Raw genomic sequence first — 26,375 nt, 5'->3', positions numbered from 1 at the left:
AAAACCCCCGGTTATGGAACAGTTATGGCCTTCCTATTAGTATTTGGGACTCAGACACATTCTGTGTTTAAGTTTTTGTTTAATAGCTTTTCTCTCAGATAAAGGCACAGGTTCGTAGCCATAAAGAATTTAGGTAAACTGGGATGTTTGGATGCTGTCGCCCATCCCTCCCAGAAGAGGCCGGTGAACCTCCTCAACCGTGACAGTACCCCTCCTCCTAGGAGCACTACGTCTCGGCGCTACCAGGAGCTTTAGTGGAGTTGGGGGCTTTAGTGGAGTTTTACCCTCCTGTGATCTTGTCATGTGTTACCCTTGTCTATGTGTCTTGTTCTGATTGGTTGGTTAAGTCATGTGTCCTTGATTGTTTGGTATATATAGCCCTCATGTAGCAATTGTCTCTGGTCGTGTATTGATGTTGTAACCTGCAGTCTGTTTGTGTTTAGTCTGTCCAAGCCAAGTCAAGTCTGTCCAAGTTAAGTCAAGTCTTTATTTGTATTTTGGGTTTTCACTTTGTTAAATAAAGCTGCACTTGGGTTCATCCCCACGCTCGCCTCGGTGGACTAATGTTACAGGGGGGCGGATTAATAGGAGAGTGAAAAACGGGTTTCAATTTGGATACGTGAAAAACGGGATGGATTGTCCTGTACGCTGGAGGAAGTTTGCTGCCACTGTGCTAAGAACTTTAGTGACAATGAATGGGCCAATGAATTTAGGAGCCAACTTACTAGATATGGAGCGAAGCGGAATATCTTTACTAGAAAACCACACTTTTTGACCGACAACGTAGACGGGAGGCTTCGACCGGTGGCGATCAGCCTAAGCCTTAGTGCGCGCACCCACCTGGAGAAGCGTCTGACAAGCAGTTCTCCAGGTGCGGCGGCACTTCTGGACGAAAGCGTGGGCAGTGGGGACCGCGACTTCGGATTCCAGACTAGGAAAAATAGGTGGCCGGTACCCTAAGCCACACTCAAATGGAGAGAGGCCCGTGGATGACACTGGCAATGAATTGTGTGCGTACTCCACCCAAGAGAGCTGTTGGCTCCCAGAGGATGGGTTCTGAGAAACCAAACATCGTAACACCCGCACAGGATCCTGATTGTCTCGCTCGGTCTGCCCAATGCTCAGAGGATGGAAACCAGAAGAAAGGCTAACTCTCTCCCCAGTAGCCGACAAAATTCTCTCCAAAATTTGGAAACAGACTGGGGACTCCTGTCAGAAACCACATCCGTCGGGAGGCCATGAATGTGAAAGACACGGTCAATGACAGTAACTGCCGTCTCCCTGGCAGAAGGTAATTTGAGCAGGGGAATAAAATGGGCCACCTTTGAGAACCGGTCCACCACGGTCAAAACCACTGTGTTACCCTGGGACGGAGGTAGGGCGGAAACGAAATCTAGTGCTATGTGGGACCAGGGTCTCGAAGGGACAGACAGTGATTGAAGGAGACCCTCCGGGGGACGATTGGAAGCCTTACAACTGGCACAGACCGAACAGGCCAAAACAAAATCCCGAATGTCACGAGCCATCAATGGCCACCAGAACCGTTGTTTGACCAAAAAGGCGGTACGATTAATCTCCGGATGACAAGCGACCTTAGAACAGTGGCTCCAGTGGATGACGTCGGACCTTAAACCCTCCGGCACAAATAACCGAGCCGGTGGGCACCCAGACGGCGGCATTACCCTTTGTAAGGCCGTGCGGACCTTAGACTCAATCTCCCAAGTGATAGTGGAGACCACAAGTCTCTCAGGTAAAATAAGCTCGGGAGTAGTCGGAACGATCAAAAACGCGGGACAAAGCATCGGGCTTGATGTTTTTAGAGCCCGGACAGTACGACATGGAAAAGACGAAGTGACCGAAAAGAAGAGCCCACCGAGCCTGCCTGGAGTCGAGACGTTTGGCCGACCTGATGTATTCAAGGTTCTTATGATCCGTCCAGACGATAAAAGGCACCCCCGAGCCTTCCAACCAATGACGCCACTCCTCCAAGGCTAACTTAATCGCCAACAACTCGCTATTACCAGTGTCATAATTCTGTTCGGCGAGGGACAAACGATGAGAAAAAAGGTGCACGGATGCATCTTGCCGTCCGCGGAGGAGCGCTGGGAAAGAACCGCGCCAACCCCCACCTCCGAAGCGTCGACCTCCACCACAAACTGACGCGAAGGGTCGGGGGCAATGAGAATAGGGGTCGAAACAAAGCAGCTCTTGAGGTTAGAAAATGCAGCATGTGCTGCACTAGACCACCTGAACGCAGTCTTGGTGGAGGTCAAGGTGGTCAGAGGGGCAGCTAGTTGGCTGAAGTTGCGAATAAAACGCCGGTAAAAATTGGCGAACCCCAGAAACCTCTGCAGGGCCTTGCGGGAGTCAGGGGTCGGCCAATCCACCACAGCCTTGATCTTGTCGGGATCCATGCGCACCCCCTCGGATGAAATGATGAACCCCAACAATAGGACTGACTGTGCATGAAAAACGCTTTTCTTCACCTTGACAAGAAGCCCATTCTCGAGCAGCCGAAGGAGCACTCGCCTGACGTGCTGAACATGTTCCTGGAGAGAGGAGGAAAAAATCAATACGTCATCCAGGTAGACATATATGAACTGGTCAACCATGTCTCTCAGCACGTCATTCACGAGTGCCTGGAAAACCGCCGGAGCGTTAGACAGGCCGAACGGCATAACCAGGTATTTGAAATGCCCCCTGGGGGTATTAAAGGCGGTTTTCCACTCATCCCTCTCCCTTATGTGAACCAGATGATAGGCGTTGCGCAGGTCCAGTTTGGTGAAAAAAAGACGCCCCCTGAAGCCGCTCGAAAGCTGAAGACATCAGCGGCAAGGGATAAGTGTTCCTTACCGTGATGCTGTTCAGCCCCCGGTAATCAATACATGGCCGCAGAGATCTGTCCTTTTTCACCACAAAAAAGAACCCGGCAGGGGAAGAGGAACGATGGATGAGCCCAGCTGCCAAAGAATCAGAAATATATTTCTCCATGGCCTCCCTCTCTGGGGCAGAAAGCGAGTAAAGCTTGCCTTTAGGCGAAGACTTACCTGACAATAATTCTATGGCACAGTCATAGGGACGGTGCGGAGGGAGAGAAGCGGCCCAAGACTTACTGAACACTTCCTTGAGGTCCATGTACTCCTTAGGCACGTTAGACAGGTCCACCGACTCCTTCTGGAAAACAGAACTAGACACAGACGAACAGGCAGACACAAGACAATTAGCATGACAATGTTCGCTCCACGATAAAACTGTATTAGAATACCAGTCAATGTGTGAGCCAGGGGTGAAAAAGGACAACTGGAGCAAGCGGGGAATCAGCGAGTACGAAGCGTATTTCTTCAAAGTGATTCCCCAACGTGATGAGAGTTAACGGAGCGGCGGCTCCGGATCGTGCGCTGGGCTGACCGCATCGGTGGAAAAAGGGGCAAGGAGATCCGTGGCTGCCGGAACTGCGCGTCGTAGCCCCGTTGTTACTGCTGCTGTAGGCGTGCGTCCACCCGAATTGCGAGAGCGATGAGCTAATCCAGGGTCGTAGGAAGTTCCAGCATGAAGATCTCCTTCTGGATGCAGGAACATATCCCACTGGCCCTCCTCGTTCCAATTGCACAATTGCACGGAATTCGATGGAGTAATCCGAGACAGAGAGCTCGCCTTGACGTAAGTCCCGTCACAGCACGATCAAATACTCTCTTCATTTCCTCGGCGAGCGCTTGGAACGAGGAACAACACGGATGTTGGTTCTCCCACACCGCTGTCCCCCACAAAGCCGCCTTCCCAGACAGCAGTGTCAACACCAGAGCCACCTTAGACCGCTCGGTAGAAAAAGTCTGGGGTTGGAGCAAGAAAAACAACAAGCACCTGGTGAGAAAGGCTAGGCAGAGACGCGGCTCACCAGAGTATGAGGCGGGAGGTGGTAGGCGTGGCTCAGGTTGAGTTGTGAGCGCCGACTGGGGGGATAAGCGCTGGGGAGCTGGCGCAGCGGGTGATGTTGCCGACTCGGTTCTCAGTAGTGGAACCTGGGTAGTGAGCTCGGACACCTGTGCTACCAAGGCTTGCACCGCACGACCCGTAGCGACCACCGTCAGTTCATTCTGTCAGGGATTACAAGGCGGATTCAAGTGCGAGTTCAGCTCGCTGAAGAGCTGAAGAAAGCGTAACAGACAGAGTACAGTGGGTGGACAAATGTGGGTGCAGTTGTGGCAGGTTTCCTTGGTAGCACTCAGCTGCAACGGGGAATAAACAGTCCCATGATCCAGGCTAGACGACAGTAATCCACCAGAGGTACCGGGAAACAGAGCAACAGAATACAGACACGAAAACAACGAACTGACAGACATGACAAACACTGAGGCTTAAATAGAGCAGTAAATGAGTGGCAGCTGAAACTAATGAGCTAATCAGCGGTAGTGCACAACAAGGCCAGAAGAGGCTAGTGAACCCATGAACCGTGACATTCAGCTGTTTTTAAAGGTGCAGACTCTTTATTAGTATCTTGAATAGTAAAGACTGTGGCAGGGGGGATAGTTTTTTTTTCTATGAGCTTCCTATTAGTATTTGGGATTCAGACACAGTCTGTGTTTAAGTCTAGGTTGAAAACATATTTGTTTTTGTTTAATAGCTTTTCTCTCAGATTAAGGCACAGGTTTGTAGCCATAGAGAATTTTGGTAAACTGGGATGTTTGGATGCTGTCGCCCACCCCTGTCTTACACAGTCCCTCAGGTTTGTTGACAGTGGACTGGTGAGACGCTTTATGTCCCAGTGTGCCATCATAACTGTTATCTTCTGACTGTCCCATTTAGTTATACTGTCATAACTAGTACTGCTGGAGTCCCTGCTTGCACTCACAATGTACACCCTGTAGTGGAGGAGCATACCAAATAATCTGTTCTATCTCTCTCTCTCTCTCTCTCTCTCTCTCTCTCTCTTTCATTATACATGTTAATCCTGCTGCCTGATGGTGTGCTGCTGTCCCTGATAGCATCTGATTTTATAAAAGTCCTGAATATCAAGGTGTTAAAATAGTTTAACTGTTTTGCTGTTGTTTTTTCATGTAATACATCATTATTTTGAATTAAGATCTTGTTATTTCAAGATGTTATGTCAATATTTTGAGTTATTATCTCATTGTTTTATTTAAAACATGCTATTTCTTTTTTCTACACAAACTGTGGTTCAGGAATTGCATAGCTTTTTGTACAGAAATGTCAGTACTAGAACAATTTTGCTTTAAAACGTCTGCTTTATACAGCTACATAAAAGTTTTACACTGCACTTACATAACACGTCCAGGCGTTTTGGTGTAGAGTTGTGCTGTCCCAGCTGGTTGCGAGCAGTGCAGTAGTACAGTCCGCTGTGCTGGGAGCTGATGCTGCTGATGCTGTAAATCTGGCCTGTTGTCAGCAGTATGTCTGTAGCTGCTCTCTGCTTAAACCAGGAGTAGGTGAGAACAGGAGGGTTTGCATCACTGCTACAGCTCAGAGTCACTGAATCCCCCTCCACTGTGTGTCCAGAGGAAAGAACCACTGCTCTGGTGTCTTTAGGGGAATCTGATTAGAAATAAAACACCTGAATCAGCTGGTGTGTGTTCAGGATCAGCATTTGATATGTATATATACTATGATTGAGGAGAGTGAAATCCGCACTCACACACTGGAGGAGAGAGGAGACTGTCATGGCCTTCAACAGCACAGCTGTAACTGACCGCACCACTGACTGCAGCTACAGAGCAGGAGGCAGATTTACAGTCAGACACACGCTGTCCGTTCTTGTACCAGATGTAAGTGGGTCTGTTAGACAGAGTGCAGGTGGTGATGCAGCTCAGCTTCTTTTGTCCACTACCTGAGTCCGATACCATAATCTTCAGATCTGCAAATAATAAATTCAGTTTATTATTTTCATTTATTTCATCTATGTAAATGTAGTTAAGTAAATGTATAATTATGTGGCATTACCTGTAACAGACAGAGAGACTCCAGGCTGGCCGGTGTATTTGCCTTTAGGACCATCAGTGTAGAATCTGAATCTGTATGTTTGAGCGTCTCTCTCTGTCAGGTTAGTGATTCTCAGACTACAGTTATTCTGGGAGCTCTGTGTGTACTGCACTCGGCCCTGATACTCCTCATCCTCTTTCACATCCACAGGCTCAGCATCAGCCTGCTCTCTAATGAACCAGAACACTTTTGTCATTTTCTGATTGTTAGGAAAGGTATAGTAACTCAGTATGTCCACTGATGAGCCAATCAGAGAGCAGATAGTCTGGGTGGAGTAAGTCACACTCCAGCAGCTCTTCTCATCAGAAACACCTGAAACACACAAAATGAGTTAGAACAGAAATCCAAACTTAAAAAAGTCTAAAGCGTCATTTATTCATGTATCACTGCATGTGAGTTTACTGTAGTCTAACAGAAGCTGGCAGTGAGATGAAGACAGAATGAGTGAAGTGTAAAGTGAGTTCTTACAGACAGCAGGAGAGCGAAGCTCCTCATGTCCTCTTACAGCACAGGAGTAGCTGCCTGCATCCTCACTACTGACAGACAGTTCATTTCTGTCCTGGTCAGTGACATGCTGTCCGTTCTTGTACCAGATGTAAGTGGGGTTGTTAGACAGAGTGCAGGTGGTGAAACAGCTCAGCTTTTTATACCCATTACTCAAGTCTGATGCTGTAACCTTCAGATCTGCAAATAATAAACTGATTTATCAATTTCATTTATTTCATCTCTGTAAATGTAGTGAAGTAAATGTATAATTGTGCAACATTACCTGTGACAGACAGAGAGACTCCAGGTTGGCCGGTGTATTTCCCTTTAGGATCATCAGTGTAGAATCTGAATCTGTAGGTTTGAGCGTCTCTCTCTCTCAGGTTAGTGATTCTCAGACTACAGTTATTCTGGGAGCTGTGTGTGTACTGCACTCGGCCCTGATACTCCTTATCCTCTCTCACATCCACAGGCTCAGAACCAAACTGCTCTTTAATGAACCAGAACACTTTTGTGACCTTGTAATGATCAGGGAAGGTGTAATAACTGTGCATGTCCACTGATGAGCCAATCAGTGAGCAGATAGTCTGGGTGGAGTAAGTCACGCTCCAGCAGCTCTTCTTATCGAAAAGACCTGAAACACACAAAATGAGAACAGAAATCTAAAGAACAATACAATTCTAACAACTGATCTAAAGATAGATTTGCATTTCTCCCTCCAATGTATAACATAAAATAAAAGTAGCAACAGGACCTATTGTATCTGTGGAGCTTTTAATAGATTTATTAGAGTCAAAACACCATATTCTCTGTTTTTATAAACATTTTGCAGCTCAGATGTGTTTATTCTCTGTGTCTCTGTGAAAATGAAGGCAAATATTGTGAGGTAGAATTGTGAAGTGAAGTGACGTGTTCAGACTTTTGTTGAAAAGCACCGCCAATTTATTAACTGATCTATTATTAAATTATTTAATAAATCATTAATTAAAATATTAAATATTTTTCCACACCATCACTGGTACAGAACCTTTATTCTTTAATTATTCAAATTAAGTCACCATTTCAGAAACAATGATATAAGCAAATCATGATGTTTTAATGACAGCCATATGAGTTACTGTTTTCAGTTTGATGCTGAGGGACAGATTTACTCTGACACTTACACACTGGAGGAGAGTGGTGTTCACTCTCATACACCTGACAGGAGTAGCTGACTTCATCATGTGGACTGGTTGAGTCGAGCACAATGGAGGCATCAGTGCTATATCTGAAGTAATTGTCATTCCTGTACCAATAGAAACTGTATGTGCTGATGCTGCAGGTGGAGCTACAGGTCACTTTCACTTCTCTCTGTCCTACAGTGTTAGGGTTCACCTTCACCTGCAAGTCTACACACAATTATGTAACAAAACTCTGTAAATACTACATACCGGAAATACATATTACATATTATACAATAAAGTGTGTATGTGTGTGTGTGTGTATTACCTGCAACAGTCAGTCGAACTCCAGATGAGGCTGATATCCAGTCACTGCTCTGTGTTTTAAATCTAAAGTTATAAACTCCAGAGTCACTCACTCTCACATTTCTCAGTGTCAGCTCACAGTCAGACCACCCGGTTCTTACAGACACTCGTCCTGAGTATTGTGGATCTTTGCTCAGGGCTTGTGGTTCTCTTTCAGAGCTCTGGACTCGATACCACTCTCTCTGTGTGACACTGGACTGATAAGGTTTTGTAAATGTACAGGGGATTTTTACTGTAGATCCAGTAACAGCACAGAGACTCTGAGAGGAGAGAGTTACACTGTGCTGAGCCTGAACTCCTGGAACACACACACACACACACACCAGAAGCACAAATTAAAGTGAGTTAAGCACATAAAGCAATGGCTCATGCATTAACCAGCAAGAGTGTAACCACAGTTTTAAACACTGCTGCTGCTGCTGTTCTCAGTCACACATAGGGTGTGGCCCAAGGAGGCGTGAAAATGATGATGAAAATAGAACTCAGTTTGACACCGTTCTTAAACTTCATCTGGGGTTATAGAATTAACAGTACAAATAACCTCACACAGAAAAAGAAAGTTGCAGGATATTAATGTATCAGATAATATATTTACAATATACTATAATAAAATGATTTGACAGTGTAAAAATAATATCATATAATGATTTGATATATGTAGGTTTCATCAGAATCTGCAATAATTCATTTGGTTTCTTGCTCTATAACTTTTGTCTTTTACTCCACAACATCCTACAAATGTTCTTGCCTGCATCCAAATCTTAACACATTTATAAAATTTATAAAAATACTTCCAAACACACAGACATGTTTAGGGCTTTTCCGTTGCAGTAGTGACACAACAGCACATAAAAACAGTAGAAAGAGCTGAAATATCTGTAAAGTTTACCTGTCAGTAACATGAGGATTGCTGCTACTGTAATATTTCTCGACATTCTGTAAAACATGGTGACATCAGCCTTCAGACAGTCGATGCTTGAAGATCCACAACGTGTAGAATTTAGACCAAAAATGTCCTTATAAATACAAAATACATCTATCTTTCTCTTTCAATGAATATTAACCGCCTTTTTCAGCCTGTTCCTCCTTCACTCGTACTGCACTTGTAAGCAGTTATGAGCTTCTTCATGACACTAGCAGTAAAGACACGGAAGATGAGTAGTGCACTTGACACAGCATTGTGTTGTCACACCTCCCTATTTTGGCTTCCTCTTTGTTTTTACACGTGAAGGTATTCAAGTCTGATTAACACAGCATTCTTATTCTATTTTTCTTTCTTTTCAGCTAAAAAAAAAAAAATTCTTTTACTAGGCCTAGCTAAATATGTACTGTATTTTTTTGCCTCTACTTTGTTTCATCTGTTATGACTGTCTCTATTTCTGTTCCTTCAAAAGACTGTGAGCGCTGACCAGTCAGGTTTGAGTTTGTTGAGACTGTCTGATATTGAAATTCTTCAAGATACTTGTCTTAATAAAGCTGCTGGTGCATTAATAAAGAAACCAAAACAAACCCATGTGATGTCTCTATAATTACTTATTGCTAGGCTGCTTCTAGCACCTCCCAGTGGTGACCGTCATTTTAGAAGACTCCTGTTTTACATTATTGCCCAGTTGTGAGGATATCACCTGCTTGCCTACCACGGCAGACATTCAGACCTCCTGGTGTTTCATTATAAATAAATATTGAAGCACTTTCACACTTCACACTTCTCACCACACACTCTACCCCTTTGCAGGATGAGTTTGACCACATCACTCAAGTCTATTTTATAATAAATGACATTTCCGGTACTTCAAACTCTCCTACACACTAGTGTTTTAATGAGCTTTTGTTCCACAGGCGCTCTGACAACCTCTTAAAGTTTACAGCCTTCCTGTTTGTACATAAAGATTTGTTTTTAAACCCAGAAATACATTAAATGACTAGCAGTAACATAATAATAGTAATAATAATGATAATATAACATTAATAACTTGTAACAACATGCAATTTTAGAGAGATTATTTATTTATTTATTTATTTATTTGGGTTAGTGGTGTTAATTGATAGAATATGTTAAACAGATTTAAAAAAATGAATAGCCTCAGATTATGGCCACACACACACACACACACACACAAAGATATCACAATAAAGTTCCTTTGGCATTTTTTGATTCGATTATAATCATGTATAATGTTCACACTTTTCCACCAATAAGGTGTCAGTATTGGTGTTGGGTTTAGAACAAATCATGGAGCTGTCTTCCTGTAACCACTGTGATGAGGTGATGATATCTCTGTGTGTACAAGCTGAAGGATTTAGTGATAAAATGTGATCTTGTTCTACAGATACAGTGGATAGAGATTACTAATTAAATGGATAAATAAAATCATAGCTGTATTTTCTTCAGATAAGCCCACATGAGCCTTGCCTCTGCTGTAACATGTCAAGGACTAGAGCTCAGTTAAATGTAAATTAATAAAATTATAGGACTAGACTGGGCTGCTATCTGCACTTCATCCTTTTAACCACCAGATGGCACTAGAGCTCCCAGTGTTGTAAAGCCTCAAGTAAGGAGCCTTTTGTGAAAATATAGATAATGTGATTAGTATGAAGTGTACTGGTATTTTTCAATATGATCATTTATGTAATTTAATTATTTCAAAGTAAAACAATGAGTTGATTTAATTAGTTCTTGATTAATGTATTTATTTAACTTTTTGTATTAAAAAACCTTCTCTGGATTAAAACAATATAATGCATTAAGTTATTAAAAGAATGTAAAAATTGATTGTAAAGCTCACATTATAAGGAGGACAAGTTTGGGGTAATATGCGATATGCAAATATTCCGATGCCTGTACGCATATAAACATCGTATTCGGAATATGGCTGCAACCCGAATATAGACCTTAAACGGAATTTGATGTGCATGTAAACGTAGCCGATCACAGCTATGGAAGTGGGCGTGAGTCGAGGATGGGGAATCTTTTGTCACGTTCACCATGGACAACTCCCCCAGACCAGAGAGCTCCCTCACTCACATTTTTTTTTATTTCTTCCTATGTTTGTGCATAGCTGTTTTGTGTTCCCCTACTTACTCACCCTATTTAAGTTCTGTGTTTTCCCTCCTTGGTTGTGAAGCATTAAATATACACCGATCAGCCATAACATTAAAACCACTGACAGGTGACGTGAATAGCATTGATTATCTCGTTACACTGGCACCTATCAAGGGGTGAGATATATTAGGCAGCAAGTGAACAGACAGTTTTTGATGTTGATGTGTTGGAAGCAGGAAAAATGGGCAAGTGTAAGGATCTGAGTGACTTTGACAGGCGCTAAATTGTGATTGCTAGACGACTGGGTCAGAGCATCTCCAAAACGGCAGGTCTTGTGGGGTGTTCCCGGTATGCAGTGGTTAATACCTACCAAAAGTGGTCCAAGGAAGGACAACCGGTGAACTGGCAACAGGGACAATGGAGGCCAAGGCTCTTTGATGCACGTGGGGAGCGAAGGCTGGCCCGTCTGGTTCGATCTCACAGAAGAGCTACTGTAGCACAAATTGCTGAAAAAGTTAATGCTGGCTATGATAGAAAGGTGTCAGAACACACAGTGCATCACAGCTTGCTGCATTTGGGCCTGCATAGCAGTAGCAATGGAAGACGGTGGCCTGGTCTGATGAATTATGTTTTCTTTTACATCATGTGGACAGCCGGGGGCGTCTTCTGGGGAAGAGATGGCACCAGGATGTACAATGGGAAGAAGACAAGCTGGTGGAGGCAGTGTGATGCTCTGGGCAATGTTCTGTTCCTCCTTGCCTATCTGTGAAGTGTGTTACATTCTTCGAAGATGGGCAAGGAGGAGGCGGGAACTGACTGAACACAAAAGTAAAGTTTAATCAAAAACAGAACGCAAACAGAACGTAAAACAAAAATCGAAGGCATACATAAGACACGCATGCATCTCTCTCTCTCTCACTCAAGCGTATCCAGCCGCTACTTTATTACTCTCTCTCACTGATTCGACAACTCAGTGTCAGGCGTGCATCCTGACAGCCTATATATGCTTTCTTTATATGCATAAAGAAAGCATATATAGATCACTTAAAATAAAAAGAGCACTATAGATTGAATAGCATTAAAATAAATGTAAAAAAAAATAAATGAATAAAGCAAAGACGCGTTAATAAAGATTATAATGGAACAAAAAAAAAAAAAAACAGATGTAAAAAAAATTGATCCTTAATCTAAATTCCTCTTAAAAATCCTGACCTGCATATACAATTGCTAAGGTAAAACAGCATACAGTACTATATAAGCACTACAATACACTACTGAAGCATCAATACTGCTACTCTGATAAAATGCCAAAGCCGCGCCTCTTCTCCTGTTCGATTTGGATACAGAACAGAATGATCACAACTCTCTCAGCTCGTTCTCTTTCTGGTGATTTTCTGGATCTTGCTGTAGATCTGAGATGAATCTTCTGCCGCTTCATCTGCCACAAGCCTGTGGAACAAAAAGAGGTGATTTAAAGACTAGAATAGTGTAATGTCTTACAATTCTAATCAGTCACTTAATGAACTTAATGAAATAGACTGAGCAGCACAATTAGTGTTGGTGTAATGATAATGATTTGCTCACTGGATGGCAGCAGTGTTCCTGCTAAAGTTCACAGCAGCGTACTGAACATCCTCTTCCTCTGTGGTGTCTGGAGGAAGTCTGGGTGACAGAGACTCTTCCTGTGTGTGCGAGTTAAAAACAACACTGGCATAGTGAACATTATCCTGATCATCGACTCTCCCTCTGAGGTTTGAGGCTGGGACATTTTCATACACAGCAGCAGACGGAGGCTGAAAAGGAGCACAGGATAACGTTCACATTTGAACATGTCACATGATCAAACAGTCCCTCCTTTCACCTGCACTCACCTGTCCGCTGTCACCAGTGCTGCTGTGGCCATTAGCTGAGCTCCACTTCCTCTTCCTGAGAAACAGCAAGCACATGTTCATGTTAATTGTAAAGGAGTATTTAATTTTAATCGTGTTTCAAATATATTCAGTATGTTGACATTTAACATACCACATCCAGAGAGCTCCTGAGAGGAGTGTTAATGCCAGGAAGACGACCAGTCCCACCATGATGACCTTTAACACTGTGTTCTCCTCTGAGCCTTCAGAAACAAATCATAAACAATATGAGGCTTTACTTTTGTCGTTTTTGTTCATCTGCTTTATACAGCTACATAAAAGTTTTACACGGCACTTACCTAACACATCCAGGTGTGTTGGTGTAGAGTTGTGCTGTCCCAGCTGGTTGCGAGCAGTGCAGTAGTACAGTCCGCTGTCCTGGGAGCTGATGTTGCTGATGCTGTAATTCTGGCCTGTTGTCAGCAGTGTGTCTGCAGCTGCTCTCTGCTTAAACCAGGAGTAGTTGAGAACAGGAGGGTTTGCATCACTGCTACAGCTCAGAGTCACTGAACCCCCTTCCACTGTGTCTCCAGAAGAAAGAACCACTGCTCTGGTGTTTTTAGGGGAATCTGATTAGAAATAAAACAACTGAATCAGCTGGTGTGTGTTCAGCTGTTTTTAAAGGTGCAGACTCTTTATTAGTATCTTGAATAGTAAAGACTGTGGCAGGGGGGATAGTTTTTTTTTTCCCTACAAAACCCCCTGGTTATGGAACAGTTATGGCCTTCCTATTAGTATTTGGGACTCAGACACAGTCTGTGTTTGATTGAAAACATATTTGTTTTTGTTTAATAGCTTTTCTCTCAGATAAAGGCACAGGTTCATAGCCACAGAGAATTTTGGTAAACTGGGATGTTTGGATGCTGTCTCCCACCCCTGTCTTACACAGCCACTCAGGTTTGTTGACAGTGGAGTAGTGAGACGCTTTATGTCCCAGTGTGCCATCATAACTGTGTTATCTTCTGTCCCATTTAGTTATACTGTCATAACTAGTACTGCTGGAGTCCCTGCTTGCACTCACAATGTATGTTCACCCTGTAGTGGAGGAGCATACCAAATAATCTGTTCTATCTCTCTCTCTCTCTCATTATACATGTTAATCCTGCTGCCTGATGGTGTGCTGCTGTCCCTGATAGCATCTGATTTTATAAAAGTCCTGAATAACAAGCTGTTAAAATAGTTGAACTGTTTTGCTGTTGTTTTTTCATGTAATACATCATTATTTTGAAATAAGATCTTGTTATTTCAAGATGTTATGTCAATATTTTGAGTTATTATCTCATTGTTTTATTTAAAACATGCAATTTCTTTTTTTCCACACAAACTGTGGTTCAGGAATTGCATAGCTTCTTGTACAGGAATGTCACTACTAGAACAATTTTGCTTTAAAACGTCTGCTTTATACAGCTACATAAAAGTTTTACACTTGACTTACATAACACATCCAGGTGTGTTGGTGTAGAGTTGTGCTGTCCCAGCTGGTTGCGAGCAGTGCAGTAGTACAGTCCGCTGTGCCGGGAGCTGATGCTGCTGATGGTGTAATTCTGGCCTGTTGTCAGCAGTGTGTCTGCAGCTGCTCTCTGTTTAAACCAGGAATAAGTGAGTACAGGAGGGTTTGCATCACTGCTACAGCTCAGAGTCACTGAACCCCCCTCCACTGTGTCTCCAGAGGAAAGAACCACTGCTCTGGTGTCTTTAGGGGAATCTGAATGGAAAAAAAACAACTGAATCAGCTGGTGTGTGTTCAGCTGTTTTTAAAGGTGCAGACTCTTTATTAGTATCTTGAATAGTAAAGACTGTGGCACTGGGGATAGTTTTTTTTTTCCCTACAAAACCCCCCGGTTATGGAACAGTTATGGCCTTCCTATTAGTATTTGGGACTAAGACACAGTCTGTGTTTAAGTCTAGGTTGAAAACATATTTGTTTTTGTTTAATAGCTTTTCTCTCAGATTAAGGCACAGGTTCGTAGCCATAGAGAATTTAGGTAAACTGGGATGTTTGGATGCTGTCGCCCACCCCTGTCTTAAACAGTGACTCAGGTTTGTTGACAGTGGAGTGGTGAGACGCTTTATGTCCCAGTGTGCCATCATAACTGTTATCTTCTGACTGTCCCATTTAGTTATACTGTCATAACTTGTACTGCTGGAGTCCCTGCTTGCACTCACAGTGTACACCCTGTAGTGGAGGAGCATACCAAATAATCTGTTCTCTCTCTCTCTCTCTCTCTTTCATTATACATGTTAATCCTGCTGCCTGATGGTGTGCTGCTGTCCCTGATAGCATTTGATTTTATAAAAGTCCTGAATAACAAACTGTTAAAATAGTTGAACTGTTTTGTTATTGTTTTTTCACGTAATACATCATTACTTTGAATTAAGATCTTGTTATTTCAAGATGTTATGTAAATATTTTGAGTTATTATCTCTTTTTTTTATTCAAAACATACTATTTCTTTTTTCTACACAAACTGTGGTTCAGGAATTGCATAGGTTCTTGTACAGAAATGTCAGTACTAGAACAATTTTGCTTTAAAACATCCGCTTTATACAGCTACATAAAAGTTTTACACTGCACTTACATAACACGTCCAGGCGTTTTGGTGTAGAGTTGTGCTGTCCCAGCTGGTTGCGAGCAGTGCAGTAGTACAGTCCGCTGTGCTGGGAGCTGATGCTGCTGATGGTGTAATTCTGGCCTGTTGTCAGCAGTGTGTCTGCAGCTGCTCTCTGCTTAAACCAGGAGTAGGTGAGAACAGGAGGGTTTGCATCACTGCTACAGCTCAGAGTCACTGAATCCCCCTCCACTGTGTCTCCAGAAGAAAGAACCACAGCTCTGGTGTCTTTAGGGGAATCTGAATGGAAAAAAAACAACTGAATCAGCTGGTGTGTGTTCAGGATCAGCATTTGATATAGATATAGATGTACTATGATTGAGGAGAGTGAAATCTACACTCACACACTGGAGGAGAGAGGAGACAGTCATGGCCTTCAACAGCACAGCTGTAACTGACCGCACCACTGACTGCAGCTACAGAGCAGGAGGCAGATTTACAGTCAGACACACGCTGTCCGTTCTTGTACCAGATGTAAGTGGGGTTGTTAGACAGAGGGCAGGTGGTGATGCAGCTCAACTTTATGTACTGGTCACTCAAGTCTGAGACTGTAATCCTCAGATCTGCAAATAATTAACAAATGTATTATTTTCATCTAAATATAATTAAGTAAATGTATAATTGTGTGGCATTACCTGTGACAGACAGAGAGACTCCATGTTCACCAGTGTAATTACCCCCATCAGTGTAGAATCTGAATCTGTAGGTTTGAGCGTCTCTCTCTCTCAGGTTAGTGATTCTCAGACTACAGTTATTCTGGGAGCTGTGTGTGTACTGCACTCGGCCCTGATACTCCTTATCCTCTCTCATATCCACAGCCTCAGCATCAGCCTGCTCTTTAATGAACCAGAACACTTTTGTCATTTTCTGATTGTTAGGAAAGGTATAGTAACTCAGTATGTCCACTGATGAGCCAATCAGAGAGCAGATAGTCTGGGTGGAGTAAGTCACACTCCAGCAGCTCTTCTCAACAAAAACACCTAAAACACACAATATGAGTTAGAACAGAAATCCAAACTTAAAAAAGCCTAAAGCGTCACTTATTCATGTATCACTGCATGTGAGTTTACTGTAGTTTAACAGAAGCTGGCAGTGAGATGATGACAGAATGAGTGAAGTGTAAAGTGAGCTCTTACAGACAGCAGGAGAACGAAGCTCCTCATGTCCTCTTACAGCACAGGAGTAGCTGCCTGCATCCTCACTACTGACATACATTTCATTTCTGTCCTGGTCAGTGACATGCTGTCCGTTCTTGTACCAGATGTAAGTGGGGTTGTTAGACAGAGTGCAGGTGGTGAAACAGCTCAGCTTTTTATACCCATTACTCAAGTCTGATACTGTAACCTTCAGTTCTGCAAATAATAAACTGGTTTATTATTTTCATTTATTTCATCTCTGTAAATGCAGTTAAATAAATGTATAATTATGTGGCATTACCTGTAACAGACAGAGAGACTCCAGGTTGGCCGGTGTATTTCCCTTTAGGATCATCAGTGTTGAATCTGAATCTGTAGGTTTGAGTGTCTCTCTCTCTCAGGTTAGTGATTCTCAGACTACAGTTATTCTGGGAGCTGTGTGTGTACTGCACTCGGCCCTGATACTCCTCATCCTCTCTCACATCGACAGGCTCAGCATCAGCCTGCTCTTTAATGAACCACACTGATTTTATCACTGTGTGGCCTGCAGGGTGTTTATAAGAGCAGGACAAATCAATCAATGTGTCTTTCAGAGCACACACATGTTCAGGAGTGTAAGTCACACCCCAACACTCTTTACCCAGTACACCTGAAACACACAGAGAGGTACACATAGGAAGAAAGAACTCGAATTGTGAGAGCTTCATTTACACATCTGAGGCTGAAATGAATGTGAAATGCGAGTTGTTCTGTAAACCAGTAAAATATTTGATTAAAGGAAAGCAAATCTGGATCAGTACAATTCTAACATCTGATCTAAATCTAGATTTGCATTTCTCCCTCCAATGTATAACATAAAATAAAAATAGCAACAGGACATATTGTACCTGTGGAGCTTTTAATAGATTTATGAGTCAAAACACCATATTTTCTGTTTTTATAAACATTTCGCAGATCAGACGTGTTTATTCTCTGTGTCACAGAAAATTTATATTGTGAGGTAGAACTGTGAAGTGACGTGACGTGTTTAGACTTATGTTGAACAGCACCACCAATTTATTAACTGATCTATTATTAAATTATTTGCTAAATCATTAATTAAAATATTAAATATCTCACACCATCACTGATCTAGAAACTTTTTTTTTAAATTTTTCAAATTAAGTCACCATTTCAGAAACAACGATATAAGCAAATCATGATGTTTTAATGACAGCCATATGAGTTACTGTTTTCAGTTTGATGCTGAGGGACAGATTTACTCTGACACTTACACACTGGAGGAGAGCGGTGTTCTTTCCCATACACCTGACAGGAGTAGCTGCCTTCATCATGTGGACTGGTTGAGTCGAGCACAATGGAGGCGTCAGTGGTATATCTGATGTAATTGCCATTCCTGTACCAGTAGAAACTGTATGTGCTGATGCTGCAGGTGGAGCTACAGGTCACTTTCACTTTTCTCTGTCCTACAGTGTTAGGGTTCACCTTCAACTGCAAGTCTACACACAATTATGTAGCAAAACTCTGTAAATACTACATACCTGAAATACATACTACATATTATACAATAAAGTGTGTGTGTGTGTGTGTGTGTATTACCTGTAACAGTCAGTCGAACTCCAGATAAGGCTGATATCCAGACACTTCTCTGTGTTTTAAATCTAAAGTTATAAACTCCAGAGTCACTCACTCTCACATTTCTCAGTGTCAGCTCACAGTCAGACCACCAGGTTCTTACAGACACTCGTCCTGAGTATTGTGGATCTTTGCTCAGGGCTTGTGGTTCTCCTTCAGAGCTCTGGACTTGATACCACTCTCTCTGTGTGACAATGGAGTGATCACGTGTTGTAAATGTACAGGAGATTTTTACTGTAGATCCAGTAACAGCACAGAGACTCTGAGAGGAGAGAGTTACACTGTGCTGAGCCTGAACTCCTGGAACACACACACACACACACACACACACACACACACAGCAGAAACACAAATTAAAGTGAGTTAAACACATAAAGCAATGGCTCATGCATTGACCAGCAAGAGTGCAACCACAGTTTTAACCACTGCTGCAGTCACACATAGCGAATGAGTGAAGGAGGTGTGAAAATGATGATAAAAATAGAACTCAGGTTGAAACCGTTCATAAACCTCATCCGGGGTTATAGAATTAACAGGACACATAAACTCACACGTAAAAAGAAAGGTGCAGGACATTAATGTATCGTATATTATATAATACATTAATAATATACTGTAATAAAATTATTTGATAATGAAAAAATAATATAATGATTTCATATATATATATATATATATATATATATATATATATATATATATATATATATATATATATATATATATATATATATGTACACACACACACACACACACACACATACATACATATACACACACGTCAGTAGAATTTGCAATTATTCATAGGTTTATCTATAACTTTTGTCTTTTACTTTCACAACATCCTACAAATGTTTTTGCCTGCACCCAAATCCTGTCAAATTTATAAAAATACTTCCAAACACAGAGACATGTTTAGGGCTTTTGTGTTGCAGTAGTGACACAACAGCACATAAAAACAGCAGAAAGAGCTGAAATATCTGAAAAGGTTACCTGTCAGTAACATGAGGATTGCTGCTACTGTAATATTTCTCGACATTCTGTAAAACATGGTGACATCAGCCTTCAGACAGCCGACGCTTGAAGATCCACCACGTGTAGAATTTTGACCAAAAATGTCCTTATAAATACAAAATAAATCTATCTTTCTCTTTTAATGAATATTAACCGCCTTATAAAGCCTGTTCCTCCTTCACTCGTACTGCACTTGTAAGCAGTTATGAGCTTCTTCATGACACTAGCAGTAAAGACACGGAAGATGAGTAGTGCACTTGACACAGCATTGTGTTGTCACACCTCCCTATTTTGGCTTCCTCTTTGTTTTTACACGTGAAGGTATTCAAGTCTGATTAACACAGCATTCTTATTCTATTTTTCTTTCTTTTCAGCTACAAAAAAAAATTCTTTTACTAGGCCTAGCTAAATATGTACTGTATTTTTTTGCCTCTACTTTGTTTCATCTGTTATGACTGTCTCTATTTCTGTTCCTTCAAAAGACTGTGAGCGCTGACCAGTCAGGTTTGAGTTTGTTGAGACTGTCTGATATTGAAATTCTTCAAGATATTTGTCTTAATAAAGCTGCTGGTACATTAATAAAGAAACCAAAACAAACCCATGTGATGTCTCTATAATCACTTATTGCTAGGCTGCTTCTAGCACCTCCCAGTGGTGACTGTCATTTTAGAAGACTCCTGATTTACATTATTGCCCAGCTGTGAGGATATCACCTGCTTGCCTACCACGGCAGACATTCCGACCTCCTGGTGTTTTTCTTTTATTTATCTCTTAGAAATTGAGCAGCTATGTGACTGTATAGCAGAAAATGTGAATGATTACAGAAATAAGGCTTGTTTTACTTCATCTGTTTACACTTTGTTCAAAAAAACTGTTCCACCTGTGCTGGATTATTGCCATACTATTGCTTCTCACGCTTTCCAATCCGAACTCAAGTTGTTCGTTGCTTAGAATGTCAGATGAATGTCATAATATAAATAAAATTAGAAATAAACATTGAAGCACTTTCACACTTAACACTTCTCACCACACACTCTACCCCTTTGCAAGATGAGTTTGTTGATATCAGTCAAGTCTATTTTATAATAAATGACATTTCCGGTACTTCAAACTCTCCTACACACTAGTGTTTTTATGATCTTTTGCTCCACAGGTGCTCTGACAACCTCTTGAAGTTTACAGCCTTCCTGTTTGTACATAAAGATTTGTTTTTAAACCCAGAAATACATTAAATGACTAGCAGTAACATAATAATAGTAATAGTAATGATAATGTAACATTAATAACTTGTAACAACATGCAATTTTAGAGAGTTTATTTATTTCTTTATTTATTTATTTATTTATTTATTTGGGTTAGTGGTGGTAACTGACAGAATAGGTTAAACAGATTTTTAAAAAATGAATAGCCTCAGTTCATGGCCACACACACACAAACACACACACACACACACACACACACACACACACACACAAAGATATACACAAAAATGTTCCTTTGGCATTTTTCGATTCGATTGTAATCGTGTATAACGTTCACACTTTTCCACAAATAAGGTGTCAGTACTTGGGTCGGGTTTACAATGGCACCTGTCAAGGGGTGAGATGTATTAGGCATCAAGTGAACAGTTTTCGAAGGTGATGTTTCGGAAGCAGGAAAAAACGTAAGGATCTGAGCGACTTTGTCAAGGGCCAAATTGGGATTGCTAGAGGACTGGGTCAGATCATCTTCAAAACTGCAGGTCTTGTGGGGTGTTCCCGGTATGCAGTGGTTAATACCTACCAAAAGTGGTCCAAGGAAGGACAACTGGTGAACCAGTGACAGGGTCAGTGCCGCCCAAGGCTCTTTGATGTATGTGGGGAGCGAAGGCTGGCCGGTCTGGTTCGATCCCACAGAAGAGCTACTGTAGCATAAATTCCTGAAAAAGTTAAAAGTTAACCAAAAAGTTAACGTGATGAATCACATTTTCTTTTAAATCACGTGGATGGCGGGTGCGTGTGCACCGCCTGGGGAAGAGATGGCACGAGGATGTACAAGGGGAAGAAGGCAAGCCGGTGGAGGAAGTGTGACGCTCTCGGCAATGTTCTGCACCTCCTTGCCCATCTGTGAAGTGTGTTACATGCTTCGAACATGGGCAAGGAGGAGGCGGGAACTGACTGAACACAAACGTAAAGTTTAATCATAAGCAGAATTGGCTAGACAGCAAGTCAAATCCTAGCTAATAGGAAATATAGATTATTAACAAGATGTTTTACTTCTGATTAATTCATTTGCAAACTACATAGCATTAGTCATGTATATGACCAGCAAACTGACAGAGATTGAATGATAAATGAAGTAACTAGGTAATTTCATTAAAAAAAGTTTTATAATTATTGCTGGAAAACAACAGAATGCATAAAGAAAGCATATATAGATCACTAAAAATAAAAATAGCACTATAGATTGAATAGAATCATTTAAATAAATGTAAAAAATAAATCAGTAAATCAAAAACATGTTAATAAAGATTATAATGGAGCAAAAAAAAAAAAAAACAGATGGGAAAAAAATTAATCATAATCTAAATTCCTCTTTAAAATCCTGACCTGCATAACTTCTAAAGTAAAACAGCATACAGTACTATATAAGCACGACAATACATTACTGAAGCATCAATACTGCTACTCTGATAAAATGCCAAAGCCGCCCCTGTTCTTGTGCCCGGTTTGGATACAGAACAGAACGATCACATCTCTCTCAGCTCGTTCTCTTTCTGGTGATTTTCTGGATCTTGCTGTAGATCTGAGATGAATCTTCAGCCGCTTCGTCTGCCACGAGCCTGTGGAACAAAAAGAGGTGATTTAAAGACTAGAATAGTGTAATGTCTTATATTTCTAATCAGTCACTTAATTAACTTAATGAAGTAGACTGAGCAGCACAATTAATGTAATTAATGTGATGTAATGTGTAATGATAATGATTTGCTCACTGGATGGCAGCAGTGTTCCTGCTAAAGTTCACAGCAGCGTACTGAACATCCTCTTCCTCTGTGGTGTCTGGAGGAAGTCTGGGTGACAGAGACGCTTCCTGTGTGTGCGAGTTAAAAACAACACTGGCATACTGAACGTTATCCTGATCATCTGAGGCGACTCTCCCTCTGAGGTTTGAGGCTGGGACATTTTCATACACAGCAGCAGACGGAGGCTGAAAAGGATAAAGTTCATATTTGAACATGTCACCTGATCAAATAGTCCCTCTTTTCACCTTCACTCACCTGTTCGCCGTCACCAGTGCTGCTGTGGCCATTAGCTGAGCTCCTCTTCCTCTTCCTGAGAAAGAGCAAGCACATGTTCATGCTAACTGTAAATAAGTATTTAATTTTAATCGTGTTTCGAATATATATTGAGTATGTTGACATTTAACATACCACATCCACAGAGCTCCTGAGAAGAGTGTTACTGCCAGGAAGACGACCAGTCCCACCAAGATGACTTTTAAACCTGTGTTCTCCTCTGAGCCTTCAGAAACAAATCATAAACAATATGAGGCTTTATTTTTATTATTTTTGTTCATCTACTTTATACAGCTACATAAAAGTTTTACACTGCACTTACATAACACATCCAGGTGTGTTGGTGTAGAGTTGTGCTGTCCCAGCTGGTTGCGAGCAGTGCAGTAGTACAGTCCGCTGTGCCGGGAGCTGATGTTGCTGATGGTGTAATTCTGGCCTGTTGTCAGCAGTGTGTCTGCAGCTGCTCTCTGCTTAAACCAGGTGTAGTTGAGAACAGGAGGGTTTGCATCACTGCTACAGCTCAGAGTCACTGAACTCCCCTCCACTGTGTCTCCAGAAGAAAGAACCACTGCACTGGTGTCTTTAGGGAAATCTGAATGGAAATAAAACAACTGAATCAGCTGGTGTGTGTTCAGCTGTTTTTAAAGGTGCAGACTCTTTATTAGTATCTTGAATAGTAAAGACTGTGGCTGGGGGGATAGTTTTTTTCCCCCTACAAAACAAAACGGTTATGGAACAGTTATGGCCTTCCTATTAGTATTTGGGATTCAGACACAGTCTGTGTTTAAGTCTAGGTTGAAAACATATTTGTTTTTGTTTAATAGCTTTTCTCTCAGATAAAGGCACAGGTTCGTAGCCATAGAGAATTTTGGTAAAGTGGAATGTTTGGATGCTGTCGCCCACCCCTGTCTTACACAGTGACTCAGGTTTGTTGACAGTGGAGTGGTGAGACGCTTTATGTCCCAGTGTGCCATCATAACTGTTATCTTCTGACTGTCCCATTTAGTTATACTGTCATAACTAGGACTGCTGGAGTCCCTGCTTGCACTCACAATGTACACCCTGTAGTGGAGGAGCATACCAAATAATCTGTTCTCTCTCTCTCTTTCATTATACATGTTAATCCTGCTGCCTGATGGTGTGCTGCTGTCCCTGATAGCATCTGATTTTATAAAAGTCCGGAATAACAAGCTGTTAAAATAGTTGAACTGTTTTGCTGTTGTTTTTTCATGTAATACATCATTATTTTGAAATAAGATCTTGTTATTTCAAGATGTTATGTCAATATTTTGAGTTATTATCTCATTGTTTTATTTAAAACATGCTATTTCTTTTTTCCACACAAACTGTGGTTCAGGAATTGCATAGCTTTTTGTACAGAAATGTCAGTACTAGAACAATTTTGCTTTAAAACGTCTGCTTTATACAGCTACATAAAAGTTTTACACTGCACTTACATAACACATCCATGTGTGTTGGTGTAGAGTTGTGCTGTCCCAGCTGGTTGCGAGCAGTGCAGTAGTACAGTCCGCTGTGCTGGGAGCTGATGTTGCTGATGGTGTAATTCTGGCCTGTTGTCAGCAGTGTGTCTGCAGCTGCTCTCTGCTTAAACCAGGTGTAGTTGAGAACAGGAGGGTTTGCATCACTGCTACAGCTCAGAGTCACTGAACCCCCCTCCAGTGTCTCCAGAGGAAAGAACGACTGCACTGGTGTCTTTAGGGGAATCTGAATGGAAATAAAACAACTGAATCAGCCGGTGTGTGTTCAGCTGTTTTTAAAGGTGCAGACTCTTTATTAGTATCTTGAATAGTAAAGACTGTGGCTGGGGGGATAGTTTTTTTCCCCCTACAAAACCCCCCGGTTATGGAACAGTTATGGCCTTCCTATTAGTATTTGGGACTCAGACACAGTCTGTGTTTAAGTCTAGGTTGAAAACATATTTGTTTTTGTTTAATAGCTTTTCTCTCAGATAAAGGCACAGGTTCGTAGCCATAGAGAATTTTGGTAAACTGGGATGTTTGGATGCTGTCGCCCACCCCTGTCTTACACAGTCCCTCAGGTTTGTTGACAGTGGAGTGGTGAGACGCTTTATGTCCCAGTGTGCCATCATAACTGTTATCTTCTGACTGTCCCATTTAGTTATACTGTCATAACTAGGACTGCTGGAGTCCCTGCTTGCACTCACAATGTACACCCTGTAGTGGAGGAGCATACCAAATAATCTGTTCTATCTCTCTCTTTCATTATACATGTTAATCCTGCTGCCTGATGGTGTGCTGCTGTCCCTGATAGCATTTGATTTTATAAAAGTCCTGAATAACAAGCTGTTAAAATGGTTGAACTGTTTTGCTGTTGTTTTTTCATGTAATACATCATTATTTTGAATTAAGATCTTGTTATTTCAAGATGTTATGTCAATATTTTGAGTTATTATCTCATTGTTTTATTTAAAACATGCTATTTCTTTTTTCCACACAAACTGTGGTTCAGGAATTGCATAGCTTCTTGTACAGAAATGTCAGTACTAGAACAATTTTGCTTTAAAACGTCTGCTTTACACAGCTACATAAAAGTTTTACACTGCACTTACATAACACATCCAGGCGTGTTGGTGTAGAGTTGTGCTGTCCCAGCTGGTTGTGAGCAGTGCAGTAGTACAGTCCGCTGTGCTGGGAGCTGATGTTGCTGATGGTGTAATTCTGGCCTGTTGTCAGCAGTGTGTCTGCAGCTGCTCTCTGCTTAAACCAGGAATAAGTGAGTACAGGAGGGTTTGCATCACTGCTACAGCTCAGAGTCACTGAATCCCCCTCCACTGTGTCTCCAGAAGAAAGAACCACAGCTCTGGTGTCTTTAGGGGAATCTGAATGGAAAAAAAACAACTGAATCAGCTGGTGTGTGTTCAGCTGTTTTTAAAGGTGCAGACTCTTTATTAGTATCTTGAATAGTAAAGACTGTGGCTGGGGGGATAGTTTTTTTTTTCCCTACAAAACCCCCCGGTTCTGGAACAGTTATGGCCTTCCTATTAGTATTTGGGACTCAGACACAGTCTGTGTTTAAGTCTAGGTTGAAAACATATTTGTTTTTGTTTAATAGCTTTTCTCTCAGATAAAGGCACAGGTTCGTAGCCATAGAGAATTTAGGTAAACTGGGATGTTTGGATGCTGTCGCCCATCCCTCCCAGAAGAGGCCGGTGAACCTCCTCAACCGTGACAGTACCCCTCCTCCTAGGAGCGCTACGTCTCGGCGCTACCAGGAGCTTTAGTGGAGTTGGGGGCTTTAGTGGAGTTTTACCCTCCTGTGATCTTGTCATGTGTTACCCTTGTCTATGTGTCTTGTTCTGATTGGTTGGTTAAGTCATGTGTCCTTGATTGTTTGGTATATATAGCCCTCATGTAGCAATTGTCTCTGGTCGTGTATTGATGTTGTAACCTGCAGTCTATTTGTGTCTAGTCTGTCTCACGTTAAGGCCTGCCAAGCCAAGGCAAGTCTGTTCAAGTTAAGTCAAGTCCTTATTTGTATTTTGGGTTTTCACTTTGTTAAATAAAGCTGCACTTGGGTTCATCACCACGCTCGCCTCGGTGGACTAATGTTACAGAATACACGACCGCTACCACGAACCCAGCAGCTTCTCGCCTCCTCTGCCTTCGTCAAGGCGACAGGGCCATAGAGGATTATGTTCAGGACTTCTGTGGATTGTGCCATTTAGTGGACTTTAATGATGTGGCCCGCAAAGACATTTTCCGTTTTG

The 26,375-nt window shown here is 41.8% G+C and overlaps 2 protein-coding genes and 1 long non-coding RNA gene across 3 annotated transcripts in view; all 3 read right to left on the bottom strand.

The window, feature by feature from the left end:
• LOC117596053 (Fc receptor-like protein 5) overlaps positions 1–19,463 on the bottom strand; it is a 32,063-nt gene extending 12,600 nt beyond the window's left edge. Inside the window, 11 exon segments of the mRNA XM_053229304.1 lie at positions 5,281–5,569; positions 13,266–13,528; positions 14,395–14,664; positions 15,539–15,808; positions 15,913–16,131; positions 16,204–16,548; positions 16,705–16,920; positions 17,006–17,353; positions 17,979–18,203; positions 18,304–18,639; positions 19,333–19,463. Of these exon segments, the coding sequence (XP_053085279.1) occupies positions 5,281–5,569; positions 13,266–13,528; positions 14,395–14,664; positions 15,539–15,808; positions 15,913–16,131; positions 16,204–16,548; positions 16,705–16,920; positions 17,006–17,353; positions 17,979–18,203; positions 18,304–18,639; positions 19,333–19,390 (2,839 nt within the window). The 5' untranslated portion in view covers positions 19,391–19,463.
• LOC128317447 (uncharacterized) lies at positions 11,942–12,976 on the bottom strand. Its single transcript, XR_008300951.1, has 3 exons — positions 12,921–12,976; positions 12,634–12,842; positions 11,942–12,498 (listed from the first exon to the last, which is right to left on the bottom strand). It is a non-coding gene; the product is annotated as an uncharacterized LOC128317447 (long non-coding RNA).
• Positions 19,464–22,570: 3,107 nt separating the features above from the next.
• The window catches only part of LOC113547583 (uncharacterized), a 46,196-nt gene continuing 42,391 nt past the window's right edge, over positions 22,571–26,375 (bottom strand). Inside the window, 6 exon segments of the mRNA XM_053229303.1 lie at positions 22,571–22,664; positions 22,763–22,853; positions 22,950–23,219; positions 24,085–24,305; positions 24,307–24,352; positions 25,218–25,487. Coding sequence (XP_053085278.1) covers positions 22,571–22,664; positions 22,763–22,853; positions 22,950–23,219; positions 24,085–24,305; positions 24,307–24,352; positions 25,218–25,487 — 992 coding nt within the window.

This window comes from Pangasianodon hypophthalmus, chromosome 25 (assembly GCF_027358585.1).
Source record: "Pangasianodon hypophthalmus isolate fPanHyp1 chromosome 25, fPanHyp1.pri, whole genome shotgun sequence".
NCBI lineage: Eukaryota > Metazoa > Chordata > Actinopteri > Siluriformes > Pangasiidae > Pangasianodon > Pangasianodon hypophthalmus.
This window is presented reverse-complemented; position numbering and strand designations above follow the sequence as displayed.